Source organism: Ambystoma mexicanum, chromosome 14 (assembly GCF_040938575.1).
Source record: "Ambystoma mexicanum isolate Mex_15411 chromosome 14, UKY_AmexF1_1, whole genome shotgun sequence".
NCBI lineage: Eukaryota > Metazoa > Chordata > Amphibia > Caudata > Ambystomatidae > Ambystoma > Ambystoma mexicanum.
Genome location: NC_090940.1, coordinates 299,955,149 through 299,973,872, shown reverse-complemented (window position 1 = coordinate 299,973,872; position 18,724 = coordinate 299,955,149). Strand labels below are relative to the sequence as shown.

At 48.9% G+C, this 18,724-nt stretch overlaps 1 protein-coding gene across 2 annotated transcripts in view; it reads right to left on the bottom strand.

Moving 5' to 3' along the window:
* CCNK (cyclin K) overlaps positions 1-18,724 on the bottom strand; it is an 879,634-nt gene that overhangs the window by 133,416 nt on the left and 727,494 nt on the right. For both annotated transcript variants that reach the window (XM_069637425.1, XM_069637424.1), the window contains one exon: positions 14,346-14,417. In XM_069637425.1, coding sequence (XP_069493526.1) covers positions 14,346-14,417 — 72 coding nt within the window. The remainder of the gene's footprint in view (positions 1-14,345; positions 14,418-18,724) is intronic.

Genomic DNA, 18,724 nt, shown 5'->3' with positions numbered 1-18,724 from the left:
GAACATCTCTTGTTTGACGACCCAGCACCACAAATCCGGTGCTTTTTTGGAGACCGCTGGGTATCGAGTGCACCCCCTGCTTCCTGATGTAGAATATTGTGGTGGTGTTGTCCGTGAAGATCCTCACCACCTTGCCCTTCAGAGACGGAAGGAATGTCTTGAGGGCCCAGAACACCGCCCACAGCTCTACGATGTTGATATGGAGATCTTTCTCCTCTGGCAGCCACAGGACTCTGGCGTGCATACGCCTGGTGTGGGCTCCCGCAACCTTCCAGGGAAGCGTCCGTGGTGACCATCTCACGGTATGGGGGTTCTGAAACCCTGTGCACCAGGCGATGGTGGAGCGGACGTCCCACCACCTTATCACCCGACAGAAATCCTTGTTGATCGGGATCTTGTCTGGGAAGCTTCCAGACACCAGTATCCAGCGAGCGTCCGGGAACTCCTGAAGAGGTTGCATCTGTAACCTGCAGAGCCGGATAAGGTAGATGCAGGACGACAAAATGCAGAGCAACATCTTGATGGTTCGCACTGTGGTGTCTTCATCAACAGCCGATGCACCTTCGCTTAGATGGCTGCTACCCTCTACTCCGAGGGTGACGACAGGTAGGACACCGTATTGAGTCCGGCTCCTACGAACAGCGCGTTCTGCCATGGTGTCAAGCAGGACTTTGGATACTTGGATAATCCCAGATCCGTCAGCAGCTGGACGGTCGTCTGTGTGTCTGCCGGCCAACTCTTGCAAGCAGGCCAGGATGAGCCAGCCATCTAGGTACAGGTATACGCGTATGCCCCGTAGACACAGATGGCCCGTAACCGGTGCCAGGCACTTTGTGAACACTCTGGGGGCCAATTTCAATCCGAAAGTTAGGGCCTTGAACTAGTAGTGCCGTCCCTGCACTAGGAAGCGTAGAAACCTTTGCTTTTTCCTGTGAATGGGGACGTGGAAGTAGGCATCCTCCAGGTCCAGAGACAATAGGAAGACTCCCTTTTCCAGTTGGCCAAGTACGTGCTGCAACGTGACCATCCTGAATTTTTGGGACTTGAGGTATTTGTTCAGACATCACAGGTCTAGAATGGGCTTCTTTCTGATCAAAATGTATCTGGAATAGAGTCTGGGCCCCCGGGGTCGCTGGCCAACTAGCTCCATCGCCCCTTTTCACAGCATGTCCCCTTACCCCCCTGCAAGAGCAGAGGGATGTGTTGCTCCCTATGGGCCACTGGAGGGATCCTCTGACAACTGCAGTGAAACTCCAGGGTATGTCTTTGAGCGAGAACATCCAGCACCCATCTGTCAATGGTGATCTTTTCCCACTCGCTGATGAACCTAGTCAGCTGGCCTCCCAACGGGGTGCACGGGTGGGGGCCCGACATCCTAGCCGGTTCAGGCTTGCTTCAGCAACGGGGTCCGGCCTTGCAGGCGATGGAAACATCGTCCTTCTCCACCGTACGTTTGGGACCAGCCTCTGTAGGCTTCCTGAGTAATGGATCTGGAAGGCTGACGCTACGAAGAGCAGAAACCTTTTGACAACCTACTCGACTTTTCCCTGGAGGAGCGAAAAGAAAAGCGGTGCTGCTGGAGGGTGCCCAGGGAATGGGCCATCTCTGTATAGGCCTTGATAGCCTCCAAGGACTCGTCGGCAACCTTCCCAAAAAGGTTATCTCAGTCGAAGGGCATGTCTAGCACCTTCACTGGGACCTCCTGGTGGAAATTCTCGGCCTTCATCCAGCCTTGGTTACTAAAGCAGACACCGTTCCCCATTTGCTGGAACACTGTGTCTGCAATGTTCTGTGACACTGTGATGGCGTGATCCGACACCACCTCCCTTTACTGGAAGAGAGTGATTGCCTCCATCTACTTGTCATCGCGGAGGATCTCCAAAATCGGCCCCAGCTTGTACCACAGCTCCCTGTTGTACCAGGCTAGTGCTTTGGCCGCCTTGATGGTGGCCCGCTGCGGTGTAAATCACCTTCCTTCCCATGGCGTCCATCTTTTTCCCCTCGCTGTCAGGAGGGACTGAAGACAACGAGGACGGGTTAGCCAATCGTTACCTCGCGGCCGCTAAAACCACAGAATCCAGCGCTGTTTGCGACCGGTACTTCTTCTCCAGCCTATCCCGTTTGGCCAGAGCCGTGCAAGGGTTCACTGAAGAGGGCCATGCCCTCCTCCCACATGTCATCCAAAAGGGGCACCACCATGATTGTCTTCTTGCCCTTGCTCTGGTACAAGAAACCCTCCTTCCTGGTTTCTTTGGGCACAAGCTGGAATAGCTTGGAGGCTCTGGCGATCATGGAATGGAATGACCCCCACCTCATCTTCTGGGCAAGCCCTAGGCTGCAGGGACCCGCCACCCGCTGCAATGATGTCGTCATGGCCGTATCTGTCCCTGTGACAGGGTCCGTTGGAGGAGAAGGGTCCCAACGCAGATGTGCAGGCTGAAATGGTGGCATTAGATGGCGCTTACTATTCTTCACCGGCAGCTGATCAAGGGCCTGGGGGACCATTGGGGCCGGGACCTGTGGCATCCTCTTCTGGATCTCTGACAGCAAGGTGTGGAGGGTCGACAGGATGTCCAGAGACGCCTCCCTCGGCTGAGCTGGCGTGATTGGAACACTAGGCCCCACACTGTCATCGCTGTCGTCGTCCTCCTGTTCCTCTTCGACATCCTTGTGGACCGTGTATAAGGACTCCATGTCCTTGTCATCCGTGGGCATAACTTCCATGGTTTGGCCTTCGGACTGATCTGGGGCCTCCTTGCCCCCCCCCCCTTTTTTTTCCACCCGTGGGGCCGGAACCAGGGTCTGAGATGGTGTCCCCTTCTCCAGTGTGCCTGCAGACTTTGCCAAAGTCACTGCAGGGGTTTCGCACCTCGGGGCAAGGATACCTTCTGTGCTGTGAGGGCTACCTTCACAGGGTCAGCCCCGTTAGCCTTCGTGAGAGCAGCCACCACCAACTCTATCAACGAGAAAGGCTTATCCTGTGCCGATTGGGCCTTCTTGGGAAGTTTGGCCTTCTCCTCCGTCCGTGGCTTCTCAGGCTTCTCCCGCAGTTCAGCCGGGTTGGACGATTTCTTTTTCGAACAGGAGGTGCTCGATTGCTGGCTGGCAATGGAGGCGGAGGGTGACGTCGATCACGCCCTGTCAATCACGGGACCCGCTTGCACTGCAACCCTGGTGGAACAGGACTTGCGGTTCTTGGTCTTGTCTTGGGTCCCCACAGATGATGTACCCTCAAAGGACTTAGAAGACCGTTCCTCGGACCGGCCGTTCCTGTGTGAGGCATGACCCTGCTCGGAGCACGGGGCAGAGGCCTTGGCGTTCAGCCACACCGCCAGTCTAATGTGACAATCCTTCGTCGTCTTCTTGGAGAAACGGGGGCATATCTCGCATTCTCCTTCTTTGTGGTCTGGATGCAGGCAGAAGAGGCATTGTAGGTGCTTGTCTTAAACATTCTGTAGCCCGCACTTGGTGCAGGACTTGAAGGATCTTCCTTCCTTCTTAGTCATGGTCAGAGGGCGTGAAGTAGGCCCAATGGCCTTCTGGAAACTTTGATGATCTTAGCCCTTGAGGGCCGCCGAAATTCACCGACAATGGAGCCCCACTGTCGGCAGATGGAGAGAAGAGCACGCTGGCTCTTTTGGAACCAAAATAAAAACGTTGAAAACATGAAAAAACATAGAAGCAGCTTGCAGAGAAAACTCGAGGACTCCCAACACTGAAGTTGCAGTAAAAATCTGAAGATGGCATGCAGAGGAAGGGCTTAGAGAGAGGACTGTCATTGGATGGGGGCAGTATGACCCAGAGGACAGTGATTGTTTTAGTGGAGAAATACAGTTTGTAAGTGAAACTTTCTTTTACTGAGGATTCCCAGCCTGACGACGGGAATATTCATGAGCATGTGAATCCATGCCAGACCCCATGCTGGAGAGAAAGGATTGCAGCTGAGGGCTTTTATCCTGTCGCTGGATGGGCGTCCTCTTGGCTCATGTGTGGAGAATTCCAACCCTAGGAATACGAGCCTCTTGGACGGCTGCCAGGAACATTTTTTGTAATCTATGGCGAAACCCAGTGCTTGCAGACGGTCCACCGTTGCTGCTATTGACGTAGCATTTCCTCCCTGGATGGCGATCGCATGAGTCAGTCGTCTAAGTAAGGGTAGACATGGTGCCCTTGTTTTTACGTTTTTGCAGGTTGGCCGCCACTGGTGCTGACTTTAGTCCGAATGGTAGGACTAACTGATAATGCTGTTTTCCGACGGTGAAACAGAGGAATCTTTGTTGCCCCAGCTGGATGGTTATGTGGAAATTCGTGTCCTGGAGGTCCAGGGACGCGAGGAAGTCATGGTGCTGCATAGCTTCTATGACCTGTTGTAAAGTGATCATGGTAAACTTTTGACTTTTTATGAACTTGTTTAACCTTGCGAGGTCTAGAATGGACCCCCACTTCGCGTCCGGTTTGCGGACTACGAAGTATCCTGACTACACTCCCTTCCCCCTTTGATGTTTGGGGACCTTTTCTACAGCTCCATTCTGTAGCATGAGATGGACTTCTTGCACTAGGGCAGCCTTGTGCGCCTGCATTTTGGGGTTTGCTGATATCGGAGGCTGGCGATCGCTTGAATTCTAACAGGTGTCCGTAGCAGACCACATTGAGCACCCACTTGTCCGTTGTTATTGCGTACCAGACCTCAGCAAATCTGCCCCCCCAACGCGCCATGTATAGGATTGCCATTGTTGAGGTTCACCCTGCAGTCCCCTTTGGGATCGGGATGGTTGCTTGCTTGCGATGATGGGTCTGGTAGAAATCCTTCAACTTTTGATATCCTGGTACGCCCTTCTGTACCCCTGTGAGTAATATGTTGAACCTCTAGAAATCTGCTGTACATGTTGGAGGAGGCTGTTGATGTTCTGCCGGATGCTTCCCTGAACTGACAAAAATTGTGTCTGTTCTGCAGAGATGTTAAAAGACAGGACTGTGTCGGTGTCTGTTTTTATTGCCTTGAGGACCTCGTCGATTTTAGGACTGAATAGCTCCTTCCCCCGTCAAATGGCTTATCTACAACCTTGTGTTGGACGTCTGGCCGGAAGACAGTACATCGGAGCCAAGCCTGACTTTAGGACTACGCAATTTTCACCTGCTTAAAACCCAACTGTCAGATCCACTGCCATGGTGATCCCTATGTTGGAGGCATCTTCACCTTCTTTCACTATTGCCTTTGCCTCTTTACGCTTTTCCTCTGGTAGATGGTCTAGGATTGGTGCAAGCTTATGCTACATTTCTCTGTAGTACCTAGCTATGATGGCAAAGGAGTTAGCTGCTTTCACTGTTGTGGCACCAATGGCTAATACCTTCTTCCCGAAGGTATCTTGTTTACAGGCTTCATTGTCCGAAGGGACAGCACACTTTTGCTTGTACGACTTTGCTTTCTGGCCTGCTGCTGCCAAAACCACCGACTCGGGTGATGGTTGAGAGGAGAGGTATTTTGGGGCATTGTCCGTGTTGAGCTGGATTTCTGAACTTGACCTGAGTGATGATGGCTACATTCAAACCTTGACAGGCTTCTCCCCGAGCTGACCATGCAAGTGGATTCAGCAGTCAATCTTAGACACACATTCATGTCAGCCCTGTGTGGGTATCCAGCCTACCGGGTTGTAGGCATAGTGAAATGTCCTCACCTCCTCCATTGATCCTCGGTACAAAAAGAGGCATTCTGATTGAAGACCTGGAACACGTTGGAAGCAAGCATTGCTTTCTTCAACCTTCCCAGTAAAGCTCTGCTCCTTTTGTGATCTCCAGAAGGCCTTAACCAGTGCATCGACCACTGAACCAGCAGCAACAACCAGTCTCGATCCCTGTTTGAGGATCCTGCCCTCTGAAGCCTTGGGAAGTGTCCTGGTACATCCTATAGGCTGATTACTTTCTTTGTGGGCCACCTCGCTATGCCGGTCATTGCCCTGAGTTGAGGTTTGGAACTCCTCAGATCCTTGACTTGCGAAACAAGAAGCCTCCCCTTGCAGTTAACAGCCCTCCACCACGAAGATAGGACTAGCAGAGCATGGTGTTTTGAGAATCCCACCTTAGATATGCTTATACAAAATCCACCTTTGTCTGTAAGCCCACAAAATTAGTTTACAGTAAAAGAAAATGTTGTAATGGCCACAAAAGCACTTAAATTGTAAGTGCTTACAAAAGTTGTACTGTGGTGTGTGTATACCATGCCTGGGTGCCTACCTTCAACTTGATGCAGTGGTCTGAAACTGAGCCCCTGCAGAGAAGATGTTCAAACATTCATGCGATTTAGCACTGAATTCTTGTAACGTCTGCATGCTTCTAAGCTGGCTCACAGAGTGTAGAGATGCAAGTCGTGGGCATTTGTGTTTATAGTGGCTTTGCTCATGAACACACCTTTAGGCTAGATGCATGTTTCATGGATCCAGACTACGTCTCTACCCCCTTAAGATTTTCTGCAAAAAGGTAGAATTAGTTGACATACCGTTTGATAATTTAGCATAATTCAGCGTCCCATGGGAAGCCATGGGAAGCCATGGGACGCTGAAATACCTTGACAATATTTGTGATTCCAATTAACACGTAGGCGTGGGCAATGAATTTAAGGTATTTTATTGTTGAATGTCTTGTCAGCAATATTTGAGGGGCTGAGGGTAGCCGCAGGTTTATCTGTAAAACTTTAACATGCTTACCATTCAGCAAGTGGTCTGGATGGGGAAAGAGCAAACGTCTCCATCCCATGTGATCCTTGTTTACACATTCAGTAAGAGAAAAGCTCTTGGCCGATTCATTTTATCAGAACATTCTCCAGCATTGGATCTTTCATAAATTCACATGCTGTGAATATTCCCCGTAGTCAGGCTGGGAATCCTCTGTTAATTTTTGATTCCCCTCTCCCTAGGCAAGAAGAAACTACATTTTGTAGTCTAACACCCTTGTTATGGGTGATGATTTTGGTCCCAATCAACTTTGAGTGACTGTGGACTAGACCCTCCTCTTCCCTTCACATTCTAACCACTTGTTCAGCTGAGGGAGTCCTCTGGTTCAACACTGTTAGAAAAAACAACCTTTTCTTTTATAAATCAACAAAAAAATACTTTCTTTTCAAGGTAAACTATTTTCCCCAGGTGGGGAGATTTCACAAGGTGAGGAGTTTTGTTCTAAGGGGATGGAGGGCAAAAGGAGACCCCACTTCAGACCCTTTGCCACTTTGGGGCTTAAGAACGTTTGAGTGAGAAACACACAAACTGTATTTACTGTCTCTACCCACATCACACAGTGGAGGGCTGCACTATCTGCAGAGGTCATGGCTCCAAGACCCTCAAAGATAGAATATACATCTGGTCAACCAAAAAGCATGGCCATCCCTGCCAAAAAGCACCCGCGGTTGAAGGAGAGGGCCTGGTCGGAGGAGCGGCCGGGGAAGAAGCATAAAAGAACCCATGGCTATGAGCCGCCGGCGAGAGACAAACTGGGAGGTCCAGGGGGCCTGGCATTGCCTGCGAAAGACCAACCGTCGCTGGCGAGGAATTCCTAGACAGTAGCGGAGCATCAAGGCAATAGCTCAAGGTCAGTCAGAGAGGGCGAAACCAACCCATTCCTCGGGGGCCTAGTGTCACATAGACAGCCGCTTCAAAGCTGCATAGATACGGCTCTAAAGAAGCTAGTGAGGAGCAAAGGACGAATAAACGACCACTGTCCACGGAAGGGGAGCAGAGGTCAGCAAAATACCAGGCCCTGCACCTGTCAACTGCCCCCACTACAAAAACATCCTTGTCTATAAAAACTGCCTAGTCAGTGGCATCGCAAAGTCGCCTCACACGACCAAGAGCCCCAAGGAACCGTCCTCCAAGCATAAAACCATCTTGTTGACGATGTTTAATAAAATCAAGTCAGTCTACACCGGACCTGTCCTCAAAAATATAGCCCGTTTATGGCGGGGCATCGTCAACCTCCCCCAACGCGCAAGACCATCTCATAGATGTCATCTCAAAGTTCAGGCTCATCCACGACTAAAACCCATAATTTCTTCTTACAAAAATCAGCCTCGGCGACAGAAGAAATCGAGCTAGTTGATGAGGAAACATTGACGAAGAAGGTCGCTCATGAGGCGGACACACCACCAGCCCACAAAAGGAGTAAAGAGACTCGGTCAACAACGCCGTTCACAACGGCCTAGCCAATGGCATTGCCTTCGGCAGCTCCATCGACAGAGGAGCCACAGCAGCAACCTCCATAGGAGGGCCAACCAATGGTTTTGGAGGAAAGCTCACAACCGCAGGTCAGCAATTCAGTATAAGATCATGATGCCAGAGGGCATCTTGCAACATCAGGTTGATACTGATTTTGAGGTACAGCAACAATCAGACTCAAAACAGTCGGTCATATAGCAGGACATTTCAGCCAGACCATCTATGCCGGGGAGGTGTATTTAGCATGGGGCCCCCCACAAAAGGTAAAGTTCCCCACCGCACCATCCACAGCAGGAGGTGCTCCTGGACCCATCCAGGGGACACTCCCACCAACACATACAGTTCCAACAAGGGGACATAAGGGCGGTGCTCGCTAATCGGCAGGCCCTACTATCTATCCAGGTCCTTTCATCCCTAGATAGGGTGATCACCCAGCTTGACGCAGCGCTTACAAGACCAGGAGCTCCAGCCTTGCCGCCCCAACCATCCCTCCTGTAGGAACCTACTCCCAGACCCATGTCTGCCTCAACTGAAAGGTCGGCAAGGTCAGCAAGGTCCTCACCATCTAGGGCTAGGTCCTCTTTAGGGTCAAGATCGATGCACTCCTTCAAAGGTCGATCACAGCCACGGTCCACCTCTCCATCACCTCAGTCTCCGAGGCTACGACCAATCCATAGAAACTGAAGTGATTCTCCAGCACCACTTTCTTTGTCCCGCAAAAGGTACCCATACACCGACCCAATCAGTGTTAGAGGAAGGTGAACTAACTGGTACAGATACAGCCCAGCCCCAGGACACCACATCGTCCTCAACCACACCAAGATGGGACAACAAACACGGATTCCCCCCAGGAATTTCCCCAGGAGGAGGAATCGGCAAAACCATCCCCCCAGATGATATCACAGGGTTCCACCCCACAGTCGTGAAGGTATGAGTTTGGACTCCTTCCCTCAGAGGAAGACACAGAATGCTTTTTATTTCACCACATGGGCAAAAGGAGAAAGACAGTGGTTTCGATCTCGATCCTTGACCACGTATGGCAGGATGGGGTAAAATCAATGAAGCGGTCATTCACAATCCCTGCGTCAAAAACCACCTAAATAAAAAGTATAACTTCCCGGACGGTTAGGAAAATATTTTCATTTATGTGCAATTTTCCCCTCAGTTGTGTAGCCCCCACAACATTTTGCGGTTGCCTGACCATCCTATCCTGTCTTTGGCCAGTGGAGCTCCGCCTTCTGCTGCACTCGGCTGGGTTTTCTCTCACTTTGTTATGGGGAAACTGACATACTGACTTTGTTTCCCTTAGTCCTTTCCACTGTTGCACTTTCTTTGCAACATATTACCAGTGCACAAAGTACTTACAGTACACTGCGCTGGGGTCTTCCTTTGACTTTTAAGGCTCCAGACACCCTCAAAGGATTTTTAGGTAGAAGTACAGATGTGCCTTGGACACAGCTGGTGGCAGCTGTTATTTGTCATATATTTTTAACCCTTTCTTGTGGTCCAATTCGCATTCACCACGTTTGGCCCGGGACAGTGGCTTGGGCCCAAAATGGCCATTCCACAAGGAACTTTGTTCTGTCCTTTGGCCATCTTGTCCCGTTGCCTTCCCCAGGCCAAGCAGACCTGGGTCAGTCCTTATTTGGTCATGCACTCCCCTGTGAAACGCCAAGCTTTTGCAGGATTCTGCATGCCTGGTGTGTGTGTGCCTCCAGAATGTGGGCTGGACTGTCTAGTTCCAATACACATCCTGGGGGCCAGAGAGTCTGGAGCGCTGGGAATGACTGGGACCACCTTGGTCCGTGATTGGTCCATGTCTGGTGTGCCTGTATATGAGCAGATCTCCCATTGGGTCCTCTTTGTTTTGGCACAAAGGAGATTCTGGATAAGAGAAGGTTCCAAACCCCCATACCAGGTCGATCCCTTGAGTTCTCAATGAACCTAGGTTAGGATCCAAGCATCGTGCAACCAAGAAGCCGAGTCGAGGAACCACTTGTGACCCGCTGGAAGGTTTGGCACCCTGAGCCTGCTGTTGTCCCGCAGGACCTCTCTGAATCTGATCGAACTTAGGTCTGAAAAGGCACTTCGACCCATTTGAATAGTGGGACCAACTATTCATGGCACCTCCACATTAACCTGCAACCGAGCCTTCTCGGAAGTGTTCTTGGGCCAACTAGTGAACTGACCAGCTTGCGCAGGACCTTTGCTCTGGAACCACCGCCATCTCGAGTTAACCCTTGAGACTTTAAAGATCGTAAGCACCAGGTACAAGGCAATCGTCAGCTGAGTTTCGTACTCCTAGGCGCCCCATGTCTGGAATTAAGAGAGTACGCCTGAACCGAGTGCACGCATTAACTGTCGCCCAGCTGTGGTGATGAAATTCGAGGGTGCGCTGCTGCAATGCTGCTGCACTAGTTGCCCTGAGACATTCTGCAGTGAAATCTAGCTGATCCCTTCACCAGAAGAGGAGAAATTGCAACTGTCCCGCCACAGATTCATCCCTGGAACTCAGCCGCTGAAAGTCGCAGAGCCGCACAATTGCAGCATTTGAACCCGCAACTGAAGTGGGCTCGACTGCCGAAGTTTGGTCCACAATGCGCCTTGGGTCTGAGTACTTGCAACCCTTACCAGTGGCCCCTGGTGCATCCATCCATTTTTACTCAGGAGTGTCCCCTGAGGGCCACTCACCTTTATCGAGGTAGCCGGTGCTACCGCCCTATTCCCAACTCTTGGATCGTGTTCTGCCCTCTTGGGGAGACCCTCCTCGAATAGTGAGAACTTATCCTTCACTGCCTCACCTGCCTTCCTGAGTAGCTACAGTCCTGTTTTTCGCTCTACCGTACCATTGCGTGTATCTACACTGAACATACTTTTGAGTGCTAGGCTCCATTCTTTGTAGGGACTGGACTGTCTCTTAGTTAGGATTTGATAAGTGAAGACTCTAAAGTATATTCGCAGGTTTATAGTGATTGCCTCGAATGCCAAAGCATCTAATGCCTTAGCATCTAAGAAAAAGCAAGGAAAAAAAAAATCAAATGTATTTTTTTTAATTTTATTTTTAATGGGGGGTCCCACCCCCAACCCACATTTTTTTACCCCTTAAAACTCATTAAAAATAAAACCTTTACCTTTGAAAAAATTGCATTTGATGCTTTTTTTCCATGCATTTTTTTCAATGCTTTTGTCATTCAATGCTTTGTATTCGATGCATTGACTGGATACCATATTCGCACTGTATGCTCCTTTCCCTTACAGGTTGTGGACCCGTACTGTGTGCCATTCTTTTAGACCAATCGTAACTGTATATATGTTCTATAGTACTGTTGTGTGAGTTTAAGTATTGCTACTGATCTTTGCTGGTGTTTGATTTAAAAGGCCTTTAATAAATATATTTATGTATTTTACATTTGTATAGCACACAAACAGCCCAAGGGCATCGAGGCACTGTTAATTGCGTGGAGCTTGGTTACAGGGTGGATACAGGTGGGAAATGCATTTACAAGTTTTTACATCGATACATTGGTGTGCAAAGTCATAGTCAAGGTCAGTGTTACTTGATAGAAGTACAAAATCCGAAGTACATTAGAGGTTAGTCAGGCTGTGCTGATGATGATTGTTGCACACATTATGTAAGAGCACAGTTTTCATGGCCTTGCTGAAACCCATGAGGGATGCCTCGCCTCGGAGGGTAGGAGGTAGGGCATTCCAGTGTGAAGGTGCGAGGTAGGAGAAGCTAGAGCCACCTGATCTGGTTCTTTTTACCAAGGGAACACACAAAGCATGTTGGCGTAGGGTGATCTGGTTGGGCTTGTAGAGGTGGCGGGTGGATCCTTTATGATAGGTAATCCGGTGCGGTGAGATGGATGCACTTGTGGGTCCGAGCATTGGATATGATCCTTTCCTTTATTGGGAGGCAATGAGCTGATTTCCTGCCCACAAAGATGTGTTCTCTTTTGGAGATGCCCTGGGCTGCGCGTAGCGCATTGTTCTGGATGACTTGAAGTCTTTCCAGGTTTTTAGTCGAAGTCTCTAGGAAGAGTATGTTGAAGTAGTCTAGCCTTGAGCCAGTTATGGCTCTGGCTATTTTGGTGCAATTCTCTTTGGAGAGAAAGGGCCTGGCTGCGTTAATTAGTTTGGAATGATAGGCTGCAGAGGAGGCGATTGCATTAATTTGTCTATTCATGGTTAGGTTTGAATCCAAATAGACTGAGGGTTTTGACTGCGTCTGAAACTGGAATTTTGAGTCAATGGTGAAATGGCTGAATTGTGTGTCGAGATTTTTAGCGTCAGGGGATCCTACCAGGAGTTGTTCTGTCTTATCAGAGTCGAGGCATAGTCCGTTGTCTGCCATCCATGCTTGGATGGTGTTGTAAATGTTGTTGAGAGTCGTGGAGTCTGTGTCATAGTTGCTAGTGAGGGTGAGGAGGATCTGAGTATCAGTGTTGTTGGTGTAGGAGATACAAATTGCGTCATAGATGAGGATGAGTGGGCGAGTAAAGATGTTATAGAGCGTGGATCCTTGGGGCACTCCACAAAGCATGATGAGGTGAGACAGAGGCCAAGTCAGAGAATACTTGCATGGTCCTGTCTTAAGAAGGAGGTGATGCCAACATCTCTCTTACACTGCCAGAGTAAGAGAGATGGTGGCATATGACATCATGGTCTACGAGGTCCAATGCAGAGGAGAGGTCAAGGAGTAAGAGTAGGGCTGGTTTGATCGGTCTGTGGCATCGTCCATCTGGTTTTTTAGATCCAGTAGGGCGGTCTCAGTCCTGTGTCTTGGGCGAAAACCAGATTGGTGTAGTCCTAGGAGCTTGTTTTCTTTGATGAAGTGTTGAACCTGCAGGTAGGCTGCTTTGTCCAGTATTTTGAGTAGGAACGGGACAGTGGTGATGGGCCCGTAGTCATTAAGGAGAGGTAGGGTCGAGTGCAGGTTTTTTTAAGAGGAGGTGGACCCAACCTTCCTTGAGGGAGGCAGGGACTTTCCCTGTGGCAAAAGAGGCATTGACGAAGGTGTCCGGAATGGTGCAAGGGTTTCGGCACAGTCCTTAATAATAGTGGCCGGGCAAGAGTCACCCTTGCAATTGGATGGCTTGATGGTACTCATGAGGTTGATAATGTCTTGTTCCTGTGTGGCTTTGAATGAGAAGGGCAGGGGAGAGTCCAAGGAGGGTGGGGGGTGGGAGTATTGGGGAGCGCTTGTTTCGTGGAGAGTATTTTGGTTTGGAGAGAGCTTAACTTATTTTGCATGGCTGTTTGAATTTCATCGCACCATCCTTTATCTTTGGCGAAGTTCTGGGGGGCAGGATTGGGAGTCTCCAGCTCTGTGAAGATAGTGAAGATTTATTTTGTGTTAGATTTGGCTTTGGAGATTCTGGATTCAAAGAATTTGGCCTTTGCTTGAGTGATTGCCTTCTTGTATTTGTTTGAGCATGCTTTGAAGTCCAGTTTGTCTTTGTCAGAGTTATAGGATTTGGTATAGCTGTTTCAACAAAGTTGCATCTCTCCCCCTATCAGAATGACTTTAAAGCCGGCTGTTGCTGCCCTATTTGTGTATTTATTATTTGCTTTTGCTTGTTAGGCGCTTATACAGTAAGTAAATGCTGTTTCAAAGCACCCACAGGGCAACAGGGAGGGCAGAAGGGGATGAGAAACATTAAAATGCACAAAAATAAAAATATAAATAAGTGTGGGGATGGAGGGAGGGGAGGTTCAAGACGAACCTACTATACCTTGCGATTGTTCAGAACGTGTGGGGGAATGGGGTAGGTGCTGGGGTGCTCAATGGTGAGCAACAGGTGAAGTGCAATGTATGGTAAGTGCGAGCCTTCAGGGTAGAGGGTGTGCTGAGGCAAGTGCTGAGGATAGACAGAAGTTGGGGGTGATTTGGTGTGGGGGGTCAGGACACCAATCAAGCAACTTTGAGATTAGCAGAGGAGGGGTGGGGGGAGAAATGGGTAAAGAGAAAGTCTATGCAAAACCACATTTCAAAGTGAATAATAGCAGAGGAATTTGGTGTGCAACGTACTAGCAATGCAATACAATAACACTTCCAATCTTCACAAATATAACCATTTCAAACGTTTTTGCATGGTGGGAAAAGAAAATATATAAAGAAATGTTAATCTGAATAAATCTCACCTGAGGGAGTATGCACAGGTAGTATCTGTTGGTGTGTGGACTCTAGTTTGGGAACTTTAGCCGGTGGTTGCTCTGAAATTAGAAATGTGCTATTTAAAAATAAATACCAGTAACCAGGCAGTTTCTAATTACAGTATCTAGATATTTGAACATACCAAAGTACTTCCCATAGCTGTTACATACGGAAAACATTTAGCAGCCTTTACACATTGGTACTTTCAGCCCAAGCTATCTAATGCATTAACAGTTGAGAGTAGCGAGTCTCTGTTGCCGGAACCAGAATGTGGCCACAGCACAGGAAGCCTCCCTTGGTCACCCATGTTCAAAAACACTTCAATTCGGCATGCCTCTTCCTCAGTTGCTGTACATTTTGACAAATCCAGGGAATTTGTCCTGTCTCCTCAATGGGGAGCACCCCCTTTGAGACTAGGTAGGTGAGCCCACAATGCAAAATACTCCCTATGGGGACAGGGAAAACGGGATCTCACTCTGGGTGACCTCCCCCACACAAGGAAGCCCTAAGCAAGGGTATGACTACAACTTTCATTGAGACAATCCCCATTGCTTATGGGTTATATACAAGTTGAACCATGTTATATAGTGGAGGTCCCTTTAACTGGGAATGGTTTTGCTACTGACCCCACTGTGTTAACATCCATACAGGAGACACAGAACCAATACGGTTTCCGCTCTCATTTTTTTGGAGACCCTAAACGGACACAATCGTACATACAGGGGAGGAGTGTGCTTAAGCCAGCCTGTGGACAGTGGAAGCCTGCGCTGTTATGCTGGGCGTGTCAAACCTTGAGGCAGGACCTAGTCAGCTGCATGGTGTGCAAAGGAATCCAGGAGCCCACAGAATACTACTGTGCTGAGGAGTGCAGACCGCCCTATGACCCAAGGTCCCCTGAAGCAGGAGATCGAACCGCCAGTGAAGCAATGCACCCCGAGGAAAGACGCAGAGACAAGGATTTGCTGGAAGAAATCAGACGACGCCAAAGGTACGATTCGGCAGACACCGGTGTCACCACCTCCTTCAACGAGCAGTGCAACCAAACCTCATGTAAGCGGCCGGTATAGAAAAAGGAGAGGAGGGCAGTGAGACTCAGAAGCACTCTACAAGGGGATGAGAACACAACCAACAAGGGCAAATATCCCAAGAGAAGCTGAGACACACATAACCCTTGGAAGGGGTGAGAACATTGCAGCAAACATGCGACCAATGAAGAGAAATAGCCTATGAGAGACTGAGGGAAAAATAATCCCTGAAAGGGATGAAAACATTGCAACAAACGCACAGCTGATGAGGCAGACTAGCCCACGAGAGGAGGAAACCAGGACCCCTGGAGGGGGTGAAAGCATTATAAACCACACACAGCCAACAAGGCTGAATAGTTCATGAGGGACAGAGAGCTAGGCCCAATAGAGGTGGGTGAGGACATTGTACTACGCCTACGAACATTTAGGCAGGATAGCCCAGACAGGGCTAACAGAGACAAGAAAGAGTGAGATATCCTGGAAAGAGAAGTAAGAGATCCCAGAGGTTCAACACCCAAGTGACTAAATTACAGGACAACATTTTGCAAATAAAGAACAAACTTAACAAGTTTAGCAAACTCTTGCTTAAGGGGTCAAGAGTTCCCTTCTACAGAGTGTTGTGAGAAACATAGAACTGTTTTTTTAACTGCATCTGCAGACTGAGGCTTGAACCAAGAAGTGGAAAAAACTGCAAGTGGGCGGGGTCAAGCACCAGCCATCCAATACCAAGAGAGGAGTGGAATACTTCCAAGGGTAACTGTGTTCCTTTGACATTAGTAGTAGGGCAGGCAATAGGACAGAATACGTTTTGGACAGTGGACAAATGTTATTTTTCGAGACATACTGACGAGCACCAGGTTTGTTATGTTTTAGAATAGTGAACCACCATCAAGCAAGTAGGTATAGGATAGACATTTCTTTCCTTTAATAAACTTGGTCATTGAAACATGTCTTCATGGCCCTCTTTTTTGTCTTACCACAACACCTGCAAATCAATAGGAATAGTAAATGGTGTGCGTGTGTGCGCGTGCGTGTGCGTGTGTGTCCACAAACTACTCCTAACCCTCTAGCCAGAGACCTTGAACTGTTCCCATCCATCACGGACCCGGCGTACATGCACCTCCCAACATTGCTACGTCCAAGGTCCCACTTGCACCGTTGTGCTCTCGAACTGCAACATAATGTTTCAATGCTTAATCTGTATCTACTTAGCCACCTACCATCCACTACTCCTGCGCAACCATAATTAATCTCCACTGTGGCTTCTCGCACTGCACAAGCATAAGTAACCAACCCACACTTGCCTCATATTAGCAACATGTTTTTTTCACCTGTTTGCTGCCCTGGCCCTGCCTTGCTGTATGCTGCCACTTGATAACTGCATCTGCACTACGGTCGCCCAGAGACCACTGTGATATTGTGTAGTGCCTTATGGTCGCTTATTGACCACTGTGATATTGTGTAGTGCCTTATGATCGCTTATTGACCACTGTGATATTGTGTAGTGCCTTATGGTCGCCCAGAGACCACTGCGATATTGTGTAGTGCCTTATGGTCGCCCAGAGACCACTGTGATATTGTGTAGTGCCTTATGGTCGCTTATTGACCACTGTGATATTGTGTAGTGCCTTATGGTCGCTTATTGACCACTGTGATATTGTGTAGTGCCTTATGGTCGCTTATTGACCACTGTGATATTGTGTAGTGCCTTATGGTCGCCCAGAGACCACTGTGATATTGTGTAGTGCCTTTTGGTCGCCCAGAGACCACTGTGATATTGTGTAGTGCCTTATGGTCGCTTAGAGACCTTAACCCACCAGCTCTCGCTAACTTATCTCAACATGTACACCTGCCACACATTGTACCTCCTCACAGGTCTAGTCTACACCTTACTGACTAGTACTATTGACTACTCCGTGCCCACAGGGCAACCCAACAGCCATTTCATGGAACTCAGACACACCACCACACACGCTACTCCTCCCGAGATCATACTCAGACAGCACAGACTTAGAACACGCACACTCCCTCTAGCTTTCCTCTGCACACCCATGCAGGTAACACCTAGGAACTCACGCCTAGGCTCTCGCACTCACGGCAAGACCTGCTCCCCACCATACACTATTACCCGCAAGCACCTTAACAGGTCTCCGACGCTCGCTCCAACCTCACATGACCAATGTGAAGTTAGACATCACTTGACTAATAAGCCTACCCACGCAACCAAAAAGCTTATCCCTATTACCAACCTCAAGCCACCACAACCAAAAAAGCTCCAACTCCTTAAATGTGCTCTATTAAATGTTCGCTCACTCAACGCCCACGCTTTAGAAGTCAATGACATTATTACCAACCAAGACCTAGACATGTTAGCCATAACAGAAACATGGTTGCACCCTGCCTCTGGCCCGACTATCAGTTTAGCTGTACCATCAGGTTACTCGATCTTAAGACAGGACAGATTAACCAAAATGGGAGGCGGAGTCGCACTAATCTTTAAAGACACCCTAGCCTTAAGACAGACTCCCACCACAGGGGAAGACTCCATTGACATCCTCTCAGCCAAACTTACCCTCTCCCCCAAATACACAGTAAACATTCATGTCATATATAGACCCCCAGGCCCCGCCAATAATTTCAAAGGCATAGTCAACCATCTTCTTGGAAAAAACAAACAAACTTCCAAAACATTGTTTCTAGGAGACCTAAACCTTGGATATAATGATAAACTTGACAAAGAAGCTACCACTCTCGCCAGAAACCTCACAGATCTAGGATTCACACAGATAGTTACTGCCCCGACCCATAATAAAGGCCGTCTCTTAGACTGGGTGGCTGATCACAACTGTGGCTCCACCCTCAACTCCAACAGAGCCCTTCCATGGTCTGATCACAACTGCCTTCAATTCTGCATCCCCATATCCTCCTACTCCAAACCTCTTATACCAGCACCGGCCATGCTAGCCAGAAGTGCCAAAAAACTTACAGCAGACAATATACGTCCCCTTCTCAACATCCCTTGCCTAGCACCCCCGTTCTCCTCCGACCCCAGCATTCTAGCAGAGATCTTCAAAGACACCCTCACCCATGCCATCAACGCCGCAGCCCCTCTTGAAAACAAAAAAAGGAAAAAAATCGTTTCACTCCAACTCATGGTTCACGGAGGACTTATTAAATCTCCGCCAATGCAAGCGCCAAGCCCTCAAAACATGGCAGGCCAATCCCTGTGATGCCACCAAAGTAGACTTTCTCAGTATCTCTAAAAAATACAAACATGCCATATTCAAGGCGAAATCAGAAACCTACAATAAACATATCTTGGAAGTCAACTCCCACTCAAA